Raw genomic sequence first — 21,702 nt, 5'->3', positions numbered from 1 at the left:
TTTCTAAATCTCAGTAAAACAACATGAAAAAATTGTGGTTGATCATGTTAATGTATTTTGCAGAAATTGCGGGGTGAGCTGGACAAGCTTTTGGATAGGAAGATCAAGGAACCAGGGTTTGGCCTTTCTGTGGAGGGAAAGGGAGTGGTTTCTGCTGTAGTTGAGTTACTGCATAGTCAAAATGTGCATTACTAATCTTCTGCATTTTCTTTGGACCAACAACCATAAGATGATAGGCAACTTGCTATTCTTTCCTTAACACCCCACCCCAACATATTTATCTAAAGTTCCAAAGATTTGCTATTATTTTTTCCCCTTTTCCAGGATACATCATTTTATAAGTTGGGTGAATGTATTATCAACCGATGCTTCCAGATATCTCAGGGTTAGCAATAATATGGAGTAACTTACTTGATTGTGTTACCTGTCAAGATTTTGTTTAGACATTAAAGTAAAACTCCCTCTTTTATTATGAGATTGCCGTTTATTTATGTGCTATTTTCTTTATCTCATCATTTATTTCTCTTTCACAGACATGCACAGTTCTGCTGGTGAAATAGTTTTTCTCATGCTGAAATATGTTGCCCTTGTAATTATCATCCTTTTCCCATTAGTGATGTTACAGGACATGAGCTATTGTATTATGAATGAGTTTTTTGTAATATGAAATGTTGCACTTACAATAATTCGTTATCCTGTAACAGAATATTGTTTGAAGTATAATTTCTCAAAACTGTTATTTCATCGGCTGCTAATACTAACTTGACAGACTAGAATCACACTTCTGCTGAGTCATCTGCTTCTGGGGAGGATCATGCAACTCCTAAGGAAGGACTGGCAGTGTTGCTTCAAAATTGAGAAGCTGAATTACTTGTCCTGCAGATGGCCTCTGCTTTTCAACTGGGTGTCTGCACCATAACCCCACAACTAGTAAGCATTCCAATTCTCTGCTCTCGAATTTCAATTCTAGTCTCTTGTCCACTGCCTGCATAATTTCACCTGCTTTGTAGAGTTCCCAAACTGACTTTATCAGTGGCTCCCTGTCCGCTTGCCTCCTACATGCAATTTCTAAACTTACAAAACACTGAACATGTCTGATTCCTTAGTGGTGTGGCCATCTCTCAGATATTTAGGGGCCAAGTAGCCAACTATCCCAACCACATTGGTTGCTTGATTTTAAGACCAAGAATTCACAATCTTTGCTACCCCAAATTCAGATGCCAAGCCTTATGCTATCTTGTATCTTATACTCCATGGCAGAGGTCTTTGATTACCAAATAGATGATAATCAAGGCTGCCATTTTGAGCAAAAAGCTTTGATCTTATACTATCTCGTATCTTATACCCCAATTTCTGCTAACTTTTAATATTTAAGGCTAGGATTACTTCAAACTTTGAGCTAAAAACTTTTAGCTAATGCATATTTCAGCCAGCGACTTCAAATCTTTAATTTTTTTTTTAATATTTTTGAGCAATTTTGAGATGTTCTTTATTGTTATTAAAACTGTATAAGATAACTAAAGTTAACAAAACTAGTAAAATATTATAACTTTCTGATAAATAATTTGAATTCAACTCCCTATTACACTTATATAACCATAAAAATATTACTTATTAAAAGGAAAAAACCGGTCTATATAACTATTTACAAACTCGCAAAACAAAAATCTAGATCCCAATATAAGGAAACTAATCTCTAATTTTATGAGGAGAATCACACAACCCTTGAGTTGCCAACAACATTTGAACAATTCCAACAATGATGAAGGAAAATGTACAATTCTCAACAACTTTTGAGTGGATTCTAATAACTCCTTAGTAGATTTCAACACGTTCTTAAGGATATTGATGTCTTTTGAGTGAATTCTGTTATCTAAGAATTTTTTACACTAACCAGGAGAAAGCACTCTAGGGTTTCAATTAGTGACTTCCAATGAGTTCTCCAAGATTCTAATTATGATTTGGTAGATCTAAGGTGAATTGGCAACTTCCAATGATATTCTTAAGATTTTGACAACCATTGAGACTGTTTTGATGATTCTTCCGACAGAAAAAAAGACAAATTTTTCCAAATATTTTGCTTATATACCATACAGATTTTTAAATTATTCTAAGACTTCTTTATTGTGATTAAAACTGTATGGTTTATATAGTTATTTACAAGCTCATCCTAATGGAAGGAAACTAATCTCTGATTTTACCAAGAAATACACACAATAAAAAACAAAAATACACTTGGTAAATGAGGAAATAGTTGACATGCTAATCTCTGTTTTCCCCAATTTCAATCTCACACAAGCCAATGCAACAACAAATGAAAGGCAGACCATTGTTTACCAACATGGTCTGTTTATATATCAGGCAGAATTAGAAAAAAAGAAAAAATAGGATGAATGACACTAGACAATAAATTTGTTAAAAAGTTAATATAGGATCTAACATACTGATTCTTCAGCCTTGTATACCAGGAAAGATCCAGCACCAAAATAATTTGATGCCAACGCCTTCCCAGCTAAACTCGGTTGAGAGAATGCTAACTTAGATTTTTCAATAATAAATCCCATGCAAAAACTTCTCCTGCATTCATAACAAAAGAAATAAGATAAGATCTTAAAAAACTCAATTTTGCACAAGAAAAAAGCAACCCAATCAAGCTTTTCATTCAACCATATAATGCGGGCATCCAGTGCATCCTCTGTATGAATTGTTTAGTGTTTTACAGTTACGACGTTGTCCCACTATCTTAGATAGATTCTTGGACCCACTTTATAATATGAAATAAATACAATGCTTCACTTGCACCATTCAGATGGCAAAATTGACCTTCATATGTGGATGATAATAAGAGCTTTTTATGGCATAAATAAGCCTAAACTACATAAAGAACAAAGGATAAAGCAAGAGTTCTTGGATTTACCTGACAGCATCCAGCAGATTAGTTGCAATGCCTTTTCTTCTGTTAGAGGAAGTGACCCATACAGCTCTAATGCCACAAACAGCAGGTATGGATTCCTTTTCACATAAAATTGCGCCATTGTGGTTTCCATTTAGCAGATTAGAACAATTGACCGAAGGAATTCTTTTTATGACTTCTCTCTGTAATATAATTTTCCCAAACTGGAGAGTGGTTGAGTTTGATCTTGTTTCTTTTGTGTTAGTGTCATCAGTTCTTTCATTAACTGAGTATGATAGAACTTTAAATGCTTCTTTTATTGGTTCAGCAATTAGACAACCGCTACTCTCTGAGATGAAATAAACAGATACACCTGCAAATGTTTAAGATGATTAAAAAAAAAAATTATCAGAATGGCATCAAGAAATCACTTCAGCTTTAGCAACGGAGCTGTTATCCATATATTATTCAACGTTGGGAAGTGAAGAATTTGGAATACATAGTAGCATTAACATGGAAGCCAATCACATCTAAAAAATTTAAATTTAAAATAATGCAAATTAATAGTAAGGAATGCTACTACTGGTAAAAACAATCTTTGAGGAAACCAAAAGCCTAGATTATATAGCATATCAATAATGAAAGAGCCTCACAAAATTTTGCAAGCACTTTGGATTATGCATAACTAGTTCATTAAATATTTCAATGGTAAATACAATTATATGGCACCTTGCAGAGCTTATGAAAGATCCATCCATCACCCAACTCAATTTCCATCATCTTCAAAATCTCCTGAACCTGCCAATCCAGTAGAATCCCTATTAACTTCTCCAACCAATATCAGCTGTGAACAACTCCACCCGTTAACCCTGAATTAGAAAAATAAAAGAAGATGAAAAACTGAACCTTATTTCTCTGAGCAGGAGAGTCACAGTCTAGCACCAAAACAATGCGCCCCCCTTCAACACAAGGCATTTGAACAAGCCTTTCATTGCGCCAACTCTAATAAAATTACACAACAATTTGATCAACCAAGTGTCCCAACTATTCAATTAAACAGAATGGAAGACAACAGGTTCTAAAATTGGACCTTGAACTGAACCCCATGTGTGTAATTCTGGTGAAATGTCTTGTGATCCTTCTCATCTTCCTCATTTCCAGCAGCATACTGGATTCCACAAGTGGAACATGTGCGAAGAAAAAAATCAGATTGACCTAATTCTAAATGAAACTGTGCATAGCTTCTCTTCTTGTTTAGCTTTCTTCCACATGCTGTCAACTGTGGTTTCAGACTCAAATCTGGTAATTTAGCCTCCTTTGGTGTATCAAAACTTGACCCTTCATTTACCTCACTTCTTCCACCCTCAAATGAAGCCCTAAAATTTGAAAAACACCCCAAAAGTAAGTAATCCCAAAGTCTTACAGAAATATAAACAGTAAATCTCTAGACCGAAGAACCATGCAATACTAGAAAGTACTGATTGTAAAACATCATTTGACATTTCAATATTACAAGTTTTATGTTCTATTTTATAATTCCTGCTGTTTGAAGTTTCACATTTAACGCTATAAACCATGCACTTTCTACACAGATTTCACTTCCCTTTCAATCCAAACGAATTTCAAAAAATCAGAATGGACTCCATTAATTGCAGTTTAAAGGAGAAAAATCACTAAACAAACTTATAATATCACTATTTGAATCATAAAATTAATTGAAATTGTCACTCGAATGACCCAAATATAATTTATTGTGCCCAATACAAATTAAAAAAAATTATAACCAAACATTAATATTCCTTATTTAAGTAAGATAACATTAAAAATTTATGCTTCCCGTTCTTCAATTTTCCATCATTTTCCTCAATTTTGAAGAAACAAACAAAACCCAACTCATACTCATATAAATACCAAACCAAATTAAACCCACAAATAAAATAAACTAAAATCCATACCTATCTAATTTTTTAGCTCTACGCTTGTAAGTATTGACAAATACATGTTGTTTCTTCTCCCAAATTGCCAATTCATCATCTTCTTCCTCCAAAACGGGGGCTGGGTCTTGAGATTTTGGCTCAGAAAAACAAGAAGAAGAAGAGGGCTTGAAGAAGGAATTGATTTTGGGTTGCATCAAACTAGCATGGAAACAAAACCGCGGAAACGTATATTCTAAAAAAGATAGAAAACGGAAATGTGGAAAAACGTGTAAATATAAAAAATATAGGGGTTATTTTTTATAATATCACAAAATTCACAGGCCAACAACATAACAATAATATTTGAAAAGCTAACAATAACATAACAGACTAACAGACAATAAACTCTCAACAGATGCATTCCGAAATTGACACAATAATATCACAAAATTTGCAACAAGCCAACAGCATAACAATAACATTTGAAAAGCTAACAATAACATAACATAACAGATTCACAGAGTACAATATACAATATAAAGAATAATGTGAAAAATTGAATATCATACAGGAGTCAAAGACAAACAGAGCAGAGAAGCGACAACAGAGAGAAGACAAGTTCCCATCAAACGTTGTCGATGCTCTGACGAAGATGAACAAGTCGATGCACTAACAATATTTGGGTTGGAGAGATGGATAGTGTGATTATTATCCCCCTAAAAAAATGGGCTGATTATTATCCCCCTAAAGTGTTTGTGGAATATAATTCAGTCCTTTTGTTTGGGAGTTGTATCATATGCAATACAAGTGGGCTTGTCAATCGAACCTACTAAACTGGGACTGGCCTGTTCAAACCCGGACTATTCAAAAACATTTTAGGCTCAGGATTCGGGCTTGCTCATTTGAGTCTCAGATTTTTTTATTCAAGCCCGGTTCATTAAATTTTTTTTGGGTTTCGGGTTTATTTCAGACATATTTCAGGTCCATCCTTACAACTTTAAAAGCTTGCAAAAACACTTTGGCAATTCCTATAGGTTGAAAAACCTTACATGCCATAAGCTTCAGACTCAACACACATGCAATTTCTAGAAGCTCTCATGTTTCACCAAGGCTAATACATTGATAGCTAGTAGATCAATTTTAATGTTAATAAAAATAGCAATGCCATATACTCAAGGACACTCACCAAAGGAACACCTAAGAACTGGTGTGATCTATTCTTGACATGCCCAACCAGTCTGGCAAAATTACTCCTGATTAATTACTAACAGAAAAGTGTTACACATCCACCAAAAATAGCTTTTACACATACAGAACAATAATGTCCCTGATGTAGCCAAAGAATTCTATCCATTCTCTAGTAAAAATCTTCCTAATATCTTCAACTTAAAATCTTAATAGCCAATTCCACAAAAGCCCCTTTGTGCCAATTCCTATAAGTTCAAGTATCTTCTATAAAAGTATCTACTATAAAAACAATTGTTTCCACCTTTGAACAATGAAAATATAAACCATAAGCAAGACACAGAACAAAAAGAAAATGAATCACCCAATCAAGAACTTTTACTAGATACAAATCAAGATCAAGAATTATAAATTAACTACAAATACATAATTTAAGACTTATGCACAAAATTTCTCCTACCCTTTGTAGCACTCAACAAGTGAACCTAATTCAACAAAAATGTGAAAAATCAAGCACAACAAATGCACTCCACTAAGGCCATTAGATTTCTTGAGAATTTTTCAGGCTTTAGTGTCTTATTAGTTATTAGGTGCTGCAAAGGTGAATGCCAATCACTGTTATGGAGACTTAGGAACAGGGACCAAATAATCATCTTCATAATTACAGCATAACAAAGGTGGAATAACCTGTTTAATTATTAAAAAAAAAAAAAACCCTCATCTAACCCTAAAGATAACTTTAAAAAAAAAAACACTTAACATCAACAAAATTTATTCAACTATTTTCCAAGTAATTAGCGACTCACCTAACTAATGAGCCCAGAGAGAATAACCTGTTTAAATGTCAGAACAAGATGAATCGAATCAATAGTAACTAGTGGCCTAAAGGATCTTGAATGAGACAAATTGCTTTTTCAGTGAATTGTTGTTATCAGGTTCAATTGATAGGTAACTAAAATGAAGAATCGCAGAAAATTTTCTAGGGCGAATGAAAGTTAAAAAAGTTGAAGAGAAGAGGGTGAATGAAAGCTACAGAAGTTGAAGAGAAGGGAGTGAATGAAAAAAACCTTAATTTTTTGCTGTATAAGAGAGTGAAAGGAAGTAGATTTCCTTCTCTCTAAACAACCTGTATTTATACTATCTTCAAAGCCTCAAAACATCATGGAATCCAAACATAAAATAAAAATTATCTCTATCACACGGCAATTTGAACAAGACGAGGAGTCTTTCATCACAAGGTAATCCAAATAAAGGACATTTAAATTAAATTAGAACATAATTCATAAAAGAAAAAAAGAAAATGCTTACAATAATTCGATCAACACCGGCGCTCCATGCCAGGTTCAAAAGGGTGGCAATATCGGACACGTGACACTGCTTGCCGTGGTACATTCCTTTGGACATGCCATCTGAGTGACTGAAATCGGTTAAACTCAGAAACAAAGAACAAAACGCTGCCTCTTTATTTATTTATTTTCCTTTATTTTGGTCTGCAACAAAGACTAAGTTGAGTGTCTTGAATTGATTGAGCCTACTCACCTATCATCCGTACACTCGCCATTGAAATCAGGCAGAGAGAGCTACTGAGAGTAAGAGGAGAAGAGAGAAGAAGCTGAAAGCCCGATGGGCTAGTTTAGGCCGGGATATATAGATTTTAACATTTTTTATTATGAATGTAAAAGATGTCTTTAATCCCCCAGTTTTTTTTTTGCCCTTAATCTTACAACTTTCGAATTACACATCCTTCGACACTTTATATTCTGTAACTTCTTTGTTATAATGGTAATTTACTCACATCTTCTAATAACATGCAGTAAACTTTATTACAAAAGCACCCGCACTTTTTCTAATAACATGCAAAGACAAATGAAGACACTTATCCAGTTTCTCATCAACCAAATGAATGGTAAATAAACTTAAGCTAAATTTGTAAGAAAGAATTAAAAAGAAAAAGAAACAGACACATTTGTTAACTCTGTAATCTAGTTCAAGTAAACAACAAAAAAATTGCATATAAAAAATCAATCGGGAAGGACTTACCGGCGAGTTGAGCTACGACTGAGACAGTCTAACGATGGCACAGCTACAAAACTGTTGGATGACAAGTTGATAGACGCCTGAGATGATGACAAAGCTACGGTTCTTTTCCGGCAAGAAACAACGCCGGAGAGTTCAAGGTGACAAGGTCGGCTTTTGCTCTAAGGGCAATGGATCGGGCAGGCTAGAGTCAAATTATACAGGAGCTATAATAGTAAAAGAAGAGTACACAAGCACATTCATTTGATTGCAAATCTTTCCGCCCCTCTAAAGAAAAATGCCAATTCCCAAAACCAGTAACATTAGGAATAAAATAAAGACCTTAGCTTCATTGACTTAGTAGCAGTCCCTAGTGGATGAAAAGAGCCAGACTTTCCGCAGCAAGCTTGGAAAGGAAGAAAAGCATAGTTGTAACTTGAACTGTATTTCAACTGACAGTAGTTTTCAGTAATATTCTTAAGCCTAATTCGAAAGCCAGCATATTTTCTTTCTCTATTTCTGCACCTCCAAGCTTTGACTCTCACTCAGGTAATTGAAAATAAAAATAAGCACAGCCATTTGCCGGGGCTTCAAAAGAATCACCAATAGAATCTCCGCATTTGAATTGATGTTAAGCTACAAGGGGGAGAGATATTTCCTTTTTTGACTTCGGCCTGTGGCAATGTTAGTCGTATCGTGCGTATTGAATCTTGTATAAAACACTAATTTTATATATTAAATTTTCGATTGTATAATATAATTTTAAAAAAATAGAATAATAAAAAATATAATTAACATGATATTATTTTTTAAAATATTATAAACATATTTTAAAATTTTTATATATACTTATATTATATTATTATATCAATAATATATATTAGAGTTAAATTCAAAACGAATTTATTCGAACTCAAAACGAGTTTAATTAGAACGAGCCCAAATACAAGCCCGAGACAACAAACATAACCCGAGCACAAACCCAAAAGTAAAAACAAAAACATACTCGAGTCCGAACTAAAACTATAGTCATGCTTGACTTGTTGGGCTCGTGAACCAAACACGGTTCGCTTGAACCCTTAATGTACGACATCGTTTCTAACCCCCATCCAAAGATAGAGCTAGATTCACAACAAACTTATTCATACTCGAAATGAGCTCAATTCGAATAAGCCCAAACACAAGCCCCAAACAACAAACACGAACTTGATCACAAACATATAATCGAATGAGCTCAACAAACCCGAATCTAAATCCAAACTCAAGCAAAACCCAATCCAAAATGAGCCAAACCTTATTCAGATTCGGTTCGACTCATTTTCAATCTTAATATATATCAAATCATATAATACATTTCTTATACCATATTAATTACAATACACCTCATGATAAATATCATTTTCCATCTATATTGATCCCATTTAACAACCCAAACAGTAAATAATTTTTCTAAAATTTTTTCAATCTAAATCTTATTTTATAACTCAAAAACCAAACCAGATCATAAATTTATGAAGATTTGACCTAATCCACTTTTACAGCTTAAACCAATACCTCTGAAAAACCGTATCATTGTGTACCAAATTAAAATATGTCCTCAACATAATTTCAATAGTTTTTCAGTGGTGAATTGTTGCTTTGTAAGAACCATTTCTACTTCAGGTAATCGTGCCAAACTCTTTGTTAGAAATTTCCAAATTTAAATTGAAACCCTACATCGACAATTGTTAATAATACTAGCTGTAAAACTTGTATAAAATGTTAAACCTTGCCTTCCAAAATTTCCATGGCAGATATATAATTTACCTGACACTGTTAATTAAACCCTTCAAAAAAATTCCCACAAAATTTCACTCTTATATACAATCAATCAAAATGCCGCAAAAGAACATCTTCGACGAACATCTTTTTCTCTTCCAACAAAATAAAAATGGAAACAAGGGTGGTAATCCAGCAGAGAACTCAAAATTGCAGATGTGCATGCCCTGGATTTACATATATCAGCTGAATCATAACAAGGTTCATAGGCTTATACCATTCTCATAACTCATGAGCAATGCATTATCTTGATTTGATTGCATGTATTGTGTGTGTGTATGCCATATGTAGAAGCTGCTGCAAGGTAAAAAACAATAACTGAAATTAATATTCAATATATGATAATCATCAATTTTCCTTTTCCTTTGTTATGGACAGAAATAGTGTCAATGGCTGAATGAACAATGTATATAAAACTATCCCTTGTCTATATGAAATGTCAGTTTCAGACAGTCTGGGTAAAAGATTCAAGACTCACCACACATCTAGCTTCATTAGTTGGTCATGTACATCCGATTAAATAGCTGATACTCTATTAGGTAGCATACGTGTGACCATCTTTAATTGATCGTATGCACATTGTATTTTGTGCCTTTCTTCAATATTTAGGTTGGCTACCTCTGCAGACTGCATAAACAATGAAACCGACCGAAAGAACAAGTTCATTAGAACTAATCATGTCACCAGACATAAAACCTCATTCATTGGAATCATTGCTGTCAATCAAAAGCAAATTGGATGTCAACAACTTCACCCAACACTAAGATGGTATCAGTTTATCTTCTGCCAAATTAGGTTCATCTTATGATAAATTACACCTAGCAGAGAAACTGCACATAAGGGATATTAAGAAACGTATTTTGTAAATCAACAGCTTTCAATCATGTGACACATCCTCAAAAATTTGCTAGTATACTATTTAATTACAACCAATATGCATTCTTGCATAGAAAATGCATGAGGTTTTCTCCAGTATGAGCAAACAATTAGCAGACAAGGCATATCAGAACCAACATTTAGCTTAAACAATCATAACTCCCATAAAGTTATTGAAGAAAGATATGAGCTTATCCAAATTTGTGCGCAAAAAATTTTTTTAAATATATTGCTAAGTATTACAGCAATCATAAATATAAAAAAAAGTAGAATACTTCAAAAATGGTATATGTTATGACTGAGATGAAAAAAATACCTGCACACACATTATGCTCTGTAAAATATGGACCACCTCTTCCTTGAACAAAGAAACAATTTTTCGAACTTTAGCATCCTTATGCATCAACAAAATTGCAGAAACAACTGCATCTATCCTCTTTGATCGGTCCATTGCATATTGAAGATAGATATGATCTAAGGTTGACGAACTGCTTTGAGTTATCAGTGACCCCATCTTGTTCAACACAAGTTCCAATAACTTGTGGCTTCTATCAAACAAGAAAAAGCAAGGTAGAATATAATACCGGCATGTCCGTGTACAAGTAGGGCCAGTAATCTCATCATCTTCTGGGATGCACTGAAAATCAGAGAATATATGATCAGTAACATGTACTGAAGTGTTGAAATACTAGCTTTAAATAGGCTGCACCTGATTTAAGGTAATTTAGATGTTTCTGGGTGTCATTCTAACCTGTGATTATATGTCATTGACGGCAAAACTAATACTCTTAAAATTTCTTAAAACATATGGTGCCAAAAGAATGTTGGAAAATCTCCTACAGAGAGGCAAACTTAATTTATGATAGCCAATAAAAAGGAATATCAATTTAATTCACATATACCCTAGGAGATCCAAATCTGAAACCAGAAGGTGAAAATGGCTCTGTATTACTCAGTCATTAAGCAAATAACAGTATGGTGATTAGTTGTTATTCTTCTCAGAGGAAAGATAGATACTCTAAATTGCATATGCATTTGTGTGCTTTAATGAGACTCAGAAATTATTTTCATTATGACAAATCTTAGTTCCATTATCATAAATCCCTAACAATAAGCATGAAACAATCCCCACAAATCCAATCAAAACTTGATAACAGGAAAAAGAGGAATTCTGTTGAGAACTAAATAAAATCAGCTTCTAAACAGCCAAGGTAGATTTTTAAAAATGCTTACATGAGCAACATCAACTAGATATCCTGAGAGATACTCGCTTAGAGTGATGACACCCTGTTCTGAAAGCATTGTGGGTTTAGAGTCTAGCGTAACAAGCATCCTCAGCATGGCACATGCATTGTCTAGAGGAGGCTTTAGTAACTGCAACATATAAAATGAATTTTGTAAGTGCTTTATGTTTCCACAAATTTCTTTAAGGCCTTCCATTAGTCAACCAAAAGATGATCTCCACATCAATATGTACTAGCGAAATAAATTTGGACGTAAAGTTCTCAAAATTGAACTTGGGGATCTGTCAGGATCAAGATCATGGTGCAACAAAATCATCAATGTAAAGCACAAAAGAAAAAAAAGACAGAAAATTTTATGACAACTTACTAGTTGGTTAATTATTGCTTTCTCTAGAAGCTGGAAAACAAGGGAATTATCACCCATCTGTGACAGGCATGAGCAGACAGCATTGGTGAGCAGCTTGAAAGTTCCACAATTTGAGATTTTCACATCTCTCTCTAAAGCAGGATGCATAATTTCTGCAAATACCAAAGCCTCTTTCTATAAAGTAAAAATATGAGAATGAAGGGCATATTGAAAAATAGTTGACATAATGGGAGTCTAGCACTAATGGTTTATCTAAAATCTTCAAGTGTGCAAGGGGTAAGCAGCATTTTATTAGATGATAAATTCTCAAAGGCAGAGTTTGGGATTATGTCATCATAGACAAGATTTATTTTTCCCTTTGTCAGTTTATGCTTTACACTTGAGGGGAGAAAAAACAGGAACCTTCTGCAAAGTTAACATTCCAAGCAAGCTAAGCACTACAAAAGATGTAACAAGCATGCCAAACACAAATCTATTTTATACGAAACAGCTGATGTACCATGCAATATAGAATAAAATGGTAATATAACCAATTTGGAAAAATGAATCAAAGAAACAAAAATTGTGAGAAAATCATTGTTTAAGTTTAAATATGAAAGGAGTTAATCTAATTTGGAATAAATAATGAAAAAAGCAATTTTTTTAATGAAAATGATGGATGAAGTTTAGATACTATCCTAGGGAAACTTTTATGAGTTCCAGATTTTCAGATTTATGAAACCTTAACACAACATTATAGCCAAGAGGGAAGTGTTAGGCATATGTTAAATTGTAAGAAATCATTGTCCAAGTTTAAATTTGAAAGGAGTTAATCTAATTTTTAAAAAAATGGAAAAAGCAATTTTTTTATGAAAATAATTAATGAAGTTTAGATACTATTCTAAGGAAACTTTTATGAATTTCAGGTTTTTAGATTTATGATTCCTTAACACAATGTTATAGCCAAGAGGGACATGTTAGGCATACATTCGAATTTGTTCATTGAGTTAACTAGACCATAGCATAACATGAGGCAATTATGTTTGTTTCTAATTGAATCTATTAGTGCTCAGACCATAGTGGTAAGTCAATTAACTAATACTCAGTCTTAGATATCAGTGGGTACACAATGTCACGACCCACCAGGATTGGCCTGTGATAACTAGAGTTGAAACAGCACTGTTAAGCTCTTTCTACAAGCTTGAACTTTAGGGGTTTATCAACAATCATGAACGAAAATATGACTGACAATAGAAGAAATGACTGCAGTACCAGGAAAAACTCTAAAACGGGAGATTAAAGTGATGACGAAACTGATGTTGTCAGCAATCTGGATATGTCCAACACTGAAGGCAGAATGCAGAACCTCTATGATTCTAAGTAGCATAAATGGGTCTAACTCAGGACCTGAAATATACAGGCAGGGAAAATATCACAAAAATAATATAAGTAATAAACATATTTATCTTCTGATTAACTTTAAGGTACATATGATTCTGTCAAAAATACAAAAAAAAAAAAAAATCCCTTTTTGCCATATTTGATATTTTTATGAAACCAAGTACCACATATATAAAAATGTAAAATTCACCGCCCCTATGACTGAATTATGGAAATTTTAAGTACATCTGTCTTCAGTTTAAAGGGAACATTCACTCTCTTTCAATTGCCAAAAGGCCTTCCCTCATTGTCAATGTCATCCTCCCAGACCATCGAAAAGCTTCAGACGTGTAATGCTAAGAAAGGATAACACTTAAAAGCCAGAACAATGAAATTCATAAATACTCAATGCGCTTATTCTTACATAGGCAACAAAAAGCTATAGACTTCAGCAGCAGAGGGCCCAAGTTAGAGAAATAGTAAAGGCAGCAGACAGATAGTTCTTGAGAATCCCTGGAAAGCCTTACAAAAGGACCATAAATTATGTCTCCTGTAACACAAGGAATATTACGATTAGAAGCCAAATTCCAAGGCTCAGAGGTGCAATTTAAACAATATAAATCTCACTACTATTGATGCACACCTTCCTCTTGAAACGAGCTATAGAACTTATGAAGTGTGTACTGCATGTTCTCAAATTCCCAGGCAACAGTAGAATTCAAGTAAGAACATTTTCCCAGGCAAAGTAGAATTTTCAACACAACCTACAGGACATTTTAATTTCAAAGAAATTGGTCACTCATTTTTGATATTTACATGGTATAGATGGTAACCAGAGAAGATTATCATAACTGATATATAATGACCAGCTAGGTTGCTAATGCATTTGTCTTCAACAATTTTATCCATATTCAAAATTATATTGCCTCACTGCCACAGCAACAAGTGTTCAAGAGATTAAACAGAGAACTACCTGGGTGGAGGATGGGTGCTCATCATCTAGCAGGACAAGCAACTGGGGCAGGGCTCTTATCCACGTAATCTGATATTCAAATAAGGGATCACTTGCATCTAGGAACACCATGTCATCTCTCTAAGGTTCATTTAGAAAACGTAAAGAGTTAGTTTTCATTACAGTAAGGTTGGAACGTGAGAGAGATACAAAGATTATCAAGAAAAAAGAAATTGTTATTGAGAAGCAAAATTGAGCTTACAGGAACAAGCATTTCTTCAATAGCAGAAAGACAGGCCAACTTAAGAGAAGACTCTGGGTTGCTATCCTCAAATGTCTTGGTAAATGCCTGCAATAAAGTTTTCAATAGCACCTTGATTGTTATCAATTTTCACACAAATCATTATCTTTAAGAACACAAATCTAGAACCAAATTTAAAGTATAAGAACAATAAATTTAATAAAGCAAGAGAAATTCAAAAAGTAATTTGCTAAGACAAGCTCTTAGTAGGGGTGAATTGCCGAGCTCGAATTTGACTCAGCTTGAAAAAGTTGAACCAGTTTGAGTTCAGTGGCTTGAGGTGAGTTAGACTTGAGTTTGGTTGCAGTACCGAGCCAAGATCAAGCTGAGTTCAGCTTGGTATTGTTGCTGAACCAAAATCAACCAAAACAATGTTGTTTCTATGCATATTGGTCAAAATAATGTTGTTTTAACCTATCCGAATTGAACTTTTCTAGGCTCACAAGCAATCCGAACACTCCCAAACTTGAGCTTGAGCTTGACAATATAAAACCTTTAAACCCAAGCTCAAGCTTGAGCTCAGCTAAACCAAGCTTGTTTTAGCTAAGTTGACAAATGAGTTCAAGTTAGCTTGATTTGAATCTACCCCCAGATCATAGCATCAAATAATTCTTGAAGTACACGTCAAACCTGAAAAAGACGATGCTTCCAATCACTTGTCATTTGCAGCAAAAGTTTTGGAAGAAAAGGTAGCAATAAAAGTAAATGTTTTTCCCAAACAGCTTTACCAGACCGTGTGTCGCTGCAGCTCTGCAAAGTCATAAATCAATAAAATCTACAAGGAATAGATATCATTTGATTTTCAATACCCAGTTCAAACAAAAGATCTTTTCATAAAAATTTCAGAACATCTCAACAGCATACAAACAGATTCAGAGCAACAATTTATGCCAAGAAGAACATTGACTTGAGTAACCTATATTCAAATCCCATTTCAGGGTTAATATGTATTTTGTCTCCTATTTGCACATTTTTTCAATGTTATAGAATGAGGTACACCACACTCTTTATGGGAGGATGATTAGAAAAGTGCATTCCTTATTTTTGCTTCTAGGCTACTTTTAACCTTCACCAAAGCATATTCTAAATGAATTAATAATGCTTAGTATCTGAAATTACCTACATTACAAATCAATCTGTAATGATTCTAGAAGTAAAAGGACAAGGACAGATGTACATCCATTACTGGCCTCCTATTTAGAATATTTCTTCCAAGCCTGGTCCCCAACTACCACAGACACAAAGCAGCACCAGCGGATGATCTGTGGAAGCTGTAACCTTTTCAAATGGCATTTAACTGTCAACAGAGAATCTCAAGTGGTGCATAGAACTATCCCCATTGCTTTCATTAATTAAACATTGACAAACATGACAACTTCACTTGAACTTGTGAAACTCTGATTCTTAATTGGCTACAGCTCATTGCCTACTAGCCAATATGATTGGGTACAAAAAGTGAAATTTATAGTTTATACTATTAGAATAAAATAACGAATCAACTTCAAAATTTCATCAACATATTAATAATAATAACCATCAATTGCAATTTCATGCATCACCAAGCATTAAAAAAATACTAGGAATTCATTTGTGAAATCGAACCTTGTCAAGAAGCGCATTTTCTATAAATTCTAGAAATTTCTCCAACAAGACAGCAGGAGGGCAAATCCACTCACTATAATGCAAAAATATTTTTGTAATAACAATGTTCAAGACAAAGTATCTATCATCAACCTGCCAAGTGTAAAGAAAAAAATTAGAGATATCTCTTAATGCAAGAGCAATAAATTAAAAATTTCAAGCTAGCTTTGGAATGTAACACCCCTCATAGAAAAAAGAAAAGAAAATTATGGCAAATATGAGAGAATGTGGGACTGCAAAATATGGAGGATCTATGAGCTTAGAAGCAACGATCAAGCCCATAGTTCAACAGCATGACAAAATAATGCAACTTAGAAATGAAAGCTGGGCATATATACTTCCATAATTGCAAGACTATAAAGAGGGATAGGAAAGAGGGTTTTGATATAAAATAGAAGTAAACTGCAATACCAATATGAAGCAAAGTGTATAAGAAATGGTCAATCAGAAACAACAATAGATATTACAAAATTTATAATAGGTAATACCTTATCAGAAAGGTGATGCATTGGATTTAGAGGAAATACACTGAATAACTTTTTCAACAATACCGACAATATAGTTTGATCCAATATTGCTGCATCAGGTCCTCCACAAGAAGGTTGTAACGCTGGTTTACCCTGGTGGGTTCCATAAACAAAAAATCTAAATGCTAGATCTATGCTTTGAAGTATAAAATGCATACAATCAAATGATTGTGCATCCAGTGATGTCATGCCATGAACCAACGGAACAAATTCTTGGAAACAGCTGACTAAAACTGGAACAAGATCCTTTAGTTTCTTTGTGATGGAAGAAAACCCTACACACAAAAATGCAGAAGATGTGACAACAGAAACATATCTTTCACCAACCCAAAATAATAAAAATTGGAAAGCAAAAAGACAATAAGGAAGAAGGTATCATGATTATTTTATACTTACAACAAAACTTATGCCATTAAAAAAATAACTTTCAGATGTAGAAATCACTTTCTCCTTCACTAGATAACAAGACCACATGCAAGACATTTGTTTTTAGAGGAAACTAACAAAATTTGAAGGTAAAAAGTATGGTACGACTTGTCAAAATCAAGAATAACAAAGTAAAATACAAACAAATGATGTTATCATCAATGCACGATTATGAACTTATTCAATGTTATCACTAAAATTACACCACAACCAAGTAATACAACTAAAAGCAACACAGGATAGAGAGAAAGCAATATGACAGAAGATACTCCCTAAGCTTAAGCCTTACAACCAGTTAACATAACTAAACTCCAGAAAACTGCTTGATTTAATGCTGACTGCAGAACTTCAAGACCATACCATCACAGTAAAAACAAAAAGCAAAGAGAGAAGGGATAAGGTAAAATGTGCTTTCACTTACTTGAAACTTCTGTAGGTAGTTCAGACTCAAAAGAATGCAATATTCCTTCTCCAGCAATATTCTATGAGATTAAGTGAAAGAGCTTTAATTATTAAGTGCTAAGAAGGCAAAAGACTTGACAATCAGCAAGCAAATAAGGACTTTGATGACTATAATACATCAATGTAAATTCTTAAATTACTGTACTTGAAAAGAACTGAAAATCCGGAGGAAAGGTCACACTCTTCAAGAAGATTCTAAATTAGCTCTTCAGAAATTATATGTTAACTTGCAAAAAGAACTCAATGTCTTTGGTCTAGAATCCTTCTCACTTCAATTTAAATGAAAAAATCACCATCCCAAATGCTAATATTACACACACAAAATGCATAAACATTACGAGAAACTAGTAATAAAAGATTTATGAAGTAGGATGGAATAATAAATATGTTTGAAGATGCAATGGACTCCTCATAATTTTACCATAACATTGGCTTCTATCGAGAAGAAGAAGAATGAGAGAGCAGAGATGTGTACTACAGTTTTGTTTGACTGACAAATTGACAGTACCTTTTCACACAAGCCTTGACTTGTTTCGCATGGCAAGAGTGACAAGCAGTGTACCAACCCAGCAAGAGCGCTCTTGAGCTTGCCCATATCTTGTAAGTATAATTGGTTTTTCTGAAGAATATCCTTATAATTTTGGAGAATCTGTTGGTGAAACAATCAAACCGTAAAACTTGCAGCATATATATACCAAGAAAAAAAGATAATTACATTGAATCAAAAGAAGATATAAAGTTGGAGAACATCAAGCCATCCTGAGAACCTAAGCAGGGCTCCAAAATATTATCTAAAAGAATATAAAGTATCTCTCAAACTATAAACCATTAAGGCCCCAGAACCATAACAGGAAAAAATAATTTTTCCTTCATTAGGATGTCAACTATGAAAAATAATAGACTAAATAGAATCATATTTGAAAAACAACAAGTTAATAATGAAACAACAAGTTGTGGGCACAACCGGAAGAAATAAATGCAGCAGCAAAGTGAAAAGAAAATCCAGCAGTGTCAGTATGATGAAAAACAACCAAATTAGTACTAGAATATTAATTTTTGTCTTATTAGTGAAAAAATGAGCACCGGCCCAGCCAGCTGAAAGAATATTATATATATATATATAGAAAAATTCTCTAGCTAGGACCATCCTTAAATAAATTTCATAAGATTCACTCACTGTTAAATGATAATTTACGTATCAAATCCAAGAGTGATCAAACATTGCCCTGACACCATTAATAAGAAAACATCTTGACTAGAGAATCACTAATATATACATATATATATATAGGAATTTGACCAATGTATATGCCGACACTATATGTATTATATGTAAGAGTATATTTGTCTATAATACACAAATATTAACTAGAGAAGTATCAAAAAGGGCATTTAATTTCAATGACAACCAAAAATACAATTGCATAAAAATGAAAAAAGATTATAAATTTAAAAAATAAACAATATTTTCCCTTTTCCCCAGAGAAAAAACTAAATAGCATCAACATCCAAAAACAAAAACAAATCTAATTAATATATTTAAAAGGAAAAATTCCGTCAATGCAGAATACATAAACCATCATAAAGCCCAGTTTTGTAAAACAACAACCAAGCACTATAAGCAAGCTCATTAAGTTGTTATGCATTTTATTACCCTTTTCTTAAACAACAATATGCAGACATTTCAGAAATATGAGAGAAATGAATAGGAAAAAAGCATGCAACTTCTTTTCAAACACCTATAATAGTGACACAAGAGTCCAAAACATGATGACACGAAAATATAGCCTCCCAGAAAGGCTATCTAAGATTGTACCAAAAGGATTAAATTCCATTAAAATCTTCACATTGAAAGATTGACAACATGAATAATGACATTGAGTACCTTTTCAGCATACAAAAAAAAGGAAGGTGGATAGTACTGCACAACAAGATCAGAAAACTTGAAAGCCATCAACCGAACATCAATTGCTAAATTCGTCATTGCATTGAAAATATAGGCCATCATCAAGGAAATAAAAGGTCTTTGAGTATCCTGGACAAGAAACAGACAACCATTAGAGAATTGAAGATATTGTTGATTCTAGAAGTATTGCATACAACAAAAATAGTAATGATGATGAAAAAACATCTATAATGAGGACCAAAGTTAAACACTGCTCACCAAATGTCCATGATGACATGAACAAAAAAGATACAGAATTGCAATCACATAGAAGGTGTAACACATCGTACAGATACAGGTAATGGGTGATAAAAAGAATACAAAGCAGACTAATTAGAGCAGAAACAAATGGATCAGAATAGGGAAAAATTAGGGTGCCATTTGGGTGTCCAGAAGCATAACTCAGAGAATATTACTACGGATGTAATTGTGAGTCAGTAGCAACCTGATCAATTCTGATCTATTCAAACAAATACATGAAATGAAGAGTTACCTCTTTGCATCCAGGAAATATCACAGTCTTAAATAATTGATATAGTGTTTCTCTGACAAGTTTGTCATCATCACAGACACGTTCTCGTAACTTCTCCATAGCTGCATATCTGTGCAACCTTAACTCTCCTGGATGCTTTTGAAATAAATCCTTAATTCCCATCAATGCATCTTCAAGAAGAAATAATTTATGTCAACAGCAATATTGCCACTTCTATAAAGAGGAATATAGTTGTTATTGATGCTAATAGCCTAAAATGCAAAATCAATAAAGAGCAATAAAAAGGTTATAGCACACTTCGAAAGAATTATCTTAAACACTATTTTGCAAAATAATAACAAAGAAGCATTCTACAAGAACAGGACATTTATAAATCACAAAGCCCAACAGAATAGATAAACCAATGGATAACTCATTTCCAAGCATCAATCTTACAGCAGGAAAGCTGATTACCTTTTTTCTTATGTGAAAAAATATTCGCCTCAGACATAGCTAATCCAATGTCCACATATATTTTAATCCAAAGTAACTAAAACCCAACATTTTTCTACTTCTAAATGATGAAATGGTGCATTATTTGCCATTATCAAATCAACATCAACATCCTCATATCCTTAATTTTAATTATTTAAGCCATGCATACAGCAAAACTGAACTAGAACACCTTTCCGAACTTTTGCATTGTGATGGGATGTTTGCTGAAGAAGCTCTTTCAAAGTCAAGCCCTTCTTGCTAACAGCTAATCCCACCTTCTCTGACGCCAAACTTTGCTCTGGAAGTATAATAGCTGCTCACAACACAGGTAAATTGTCATCCCTAGTGTTCATTACTCGGTTCATACAAAATAAAAATAATAAAAAATTGTAGAAAAATAAAAAATACAACTGATAACTCAAGTTTGACATGACATACTCTTCACCTTTGGATTTAATCTCAGTATTTGTAGAATTCTTGGGTGGCGGCAGCTTCCTGCCAAGCTTTCTCTTGATTTTCTACAAATAAAAAAATAAAAAAAATCATAAAATAATCAATACTAAAACAAGAAAACAAAGAGTAAAAGTTCATGGTTACTTTGAAATCAACACCGCGTTGCTTTTGCGGCTTCTGCTGCTTCTTGGATGAAGCCTTAGAACGGGCCATTATGTACTCCTGTACAATATAGGGATGTAATTTTTATCTTTTTTGTTGCGGTTTCAGTCAATAATTGAAAGAGGAGAATATAACACAATCTTTCGCAACCTTGAAGAAATTGATTTGGGCTGGGGATTTGGCAGATTTAAT

At 33.6% G+C, this 21,702-nt stretch overlaps 2 protein-coding genes across 3 annotated transcripts; both read right to left on the bottom strand.

The window, feature by feature from the left end:
- Positions 1-636: 636 nt before the first annotated feature.
- LOC123227609 (protein CHROMOSOME TRANSMISSION FIDELITY 7-like) lies at positions 637-7,441 on the bottom strand. Its single transcript, XM_044652668.1, is given in 9 exon segments — positions 637-999; positions 2,445-2,577; positions 2,918-3,239; positions 3,242-3,266; positions 3,623-3,691; positions 3,800-3,895; positions 3,984-4,269; positions 4,849-5,062; positions 7,303-7,441. Coding segments are annotated over 8 exon segments (1,140 nt in total). The 5' UTR covers positions 5,025-5,062; positions 7,303-7,441; the 3' UTR covers positions 637-966.
- Positions 7,442-9,727: 2,286 nt separating this feature from the next.
- LOC123227608 lies at positions 9,728-21,702 on the bottom strand. 2 transcript variants are annotated; one of them, XM_044652667.1, is made up of 20 exons: positions 21,493-21,702; positions 21,341-21,413; positions 21,086-21,208; positions 20,422-20,591; positions 19,869-20,018; positions 18,492-18,632; positions 17,943-18,003; positions 17,057-17,370; positions 16,530-16,661; positions 15,558-15,677; positions 14,889-14,975; positions 14,648-14,767; positions 14,318-14,438; positions 14,099-14,224; positions 13,567-13,701; positions 12,316-12,467; positions 11,938-12,078; positions 11,021-11,341; positions 10,307-10,455; positions 9,728-10,122 (listed from the first exon to the last, which is right to left on the bottom strand). In XM_044652667.1, exons 1-19 carry the CDS (start codon positions 21,559-21,561, stop codon positions 10,345-10,347), a joined length of 2,667 nt encoding a protein of 888 aa, XP_044508602.1. In that variant the 5' UTR covers positions 21,562-21,702; the 3' UTR covers positions 9,728-10,122; positions 10,307-10,344. The 2 variants fall into 2 exon arrangements, with proteins under 2 accessions (XP_044508602.1, XP_044508601.1); XM_044652666.1 differs by having other exon boundaries at positions 9,728-10,125; positions 21,493-21,701.

Source organism: Mangifera indica, chromosome 10 (assembly GCF_011075055.1).
Source record: "Mangifera indica cultivar Alphonso chromosome 10, CATAS_Mindica_2.1, whole genome shotgun sequence".
NCBI lineage: Eukaryota > Viridiplantae > Streptophyta > Magnoliopsida > Sapindales > Anacardiaceae > Mangifera > Mangifera indica.
The sequence above is the reverse complement of the archived record's forward strand: the minus strand, read 5'-3'. Positions and strand labels throughout refer to the sequence as shown.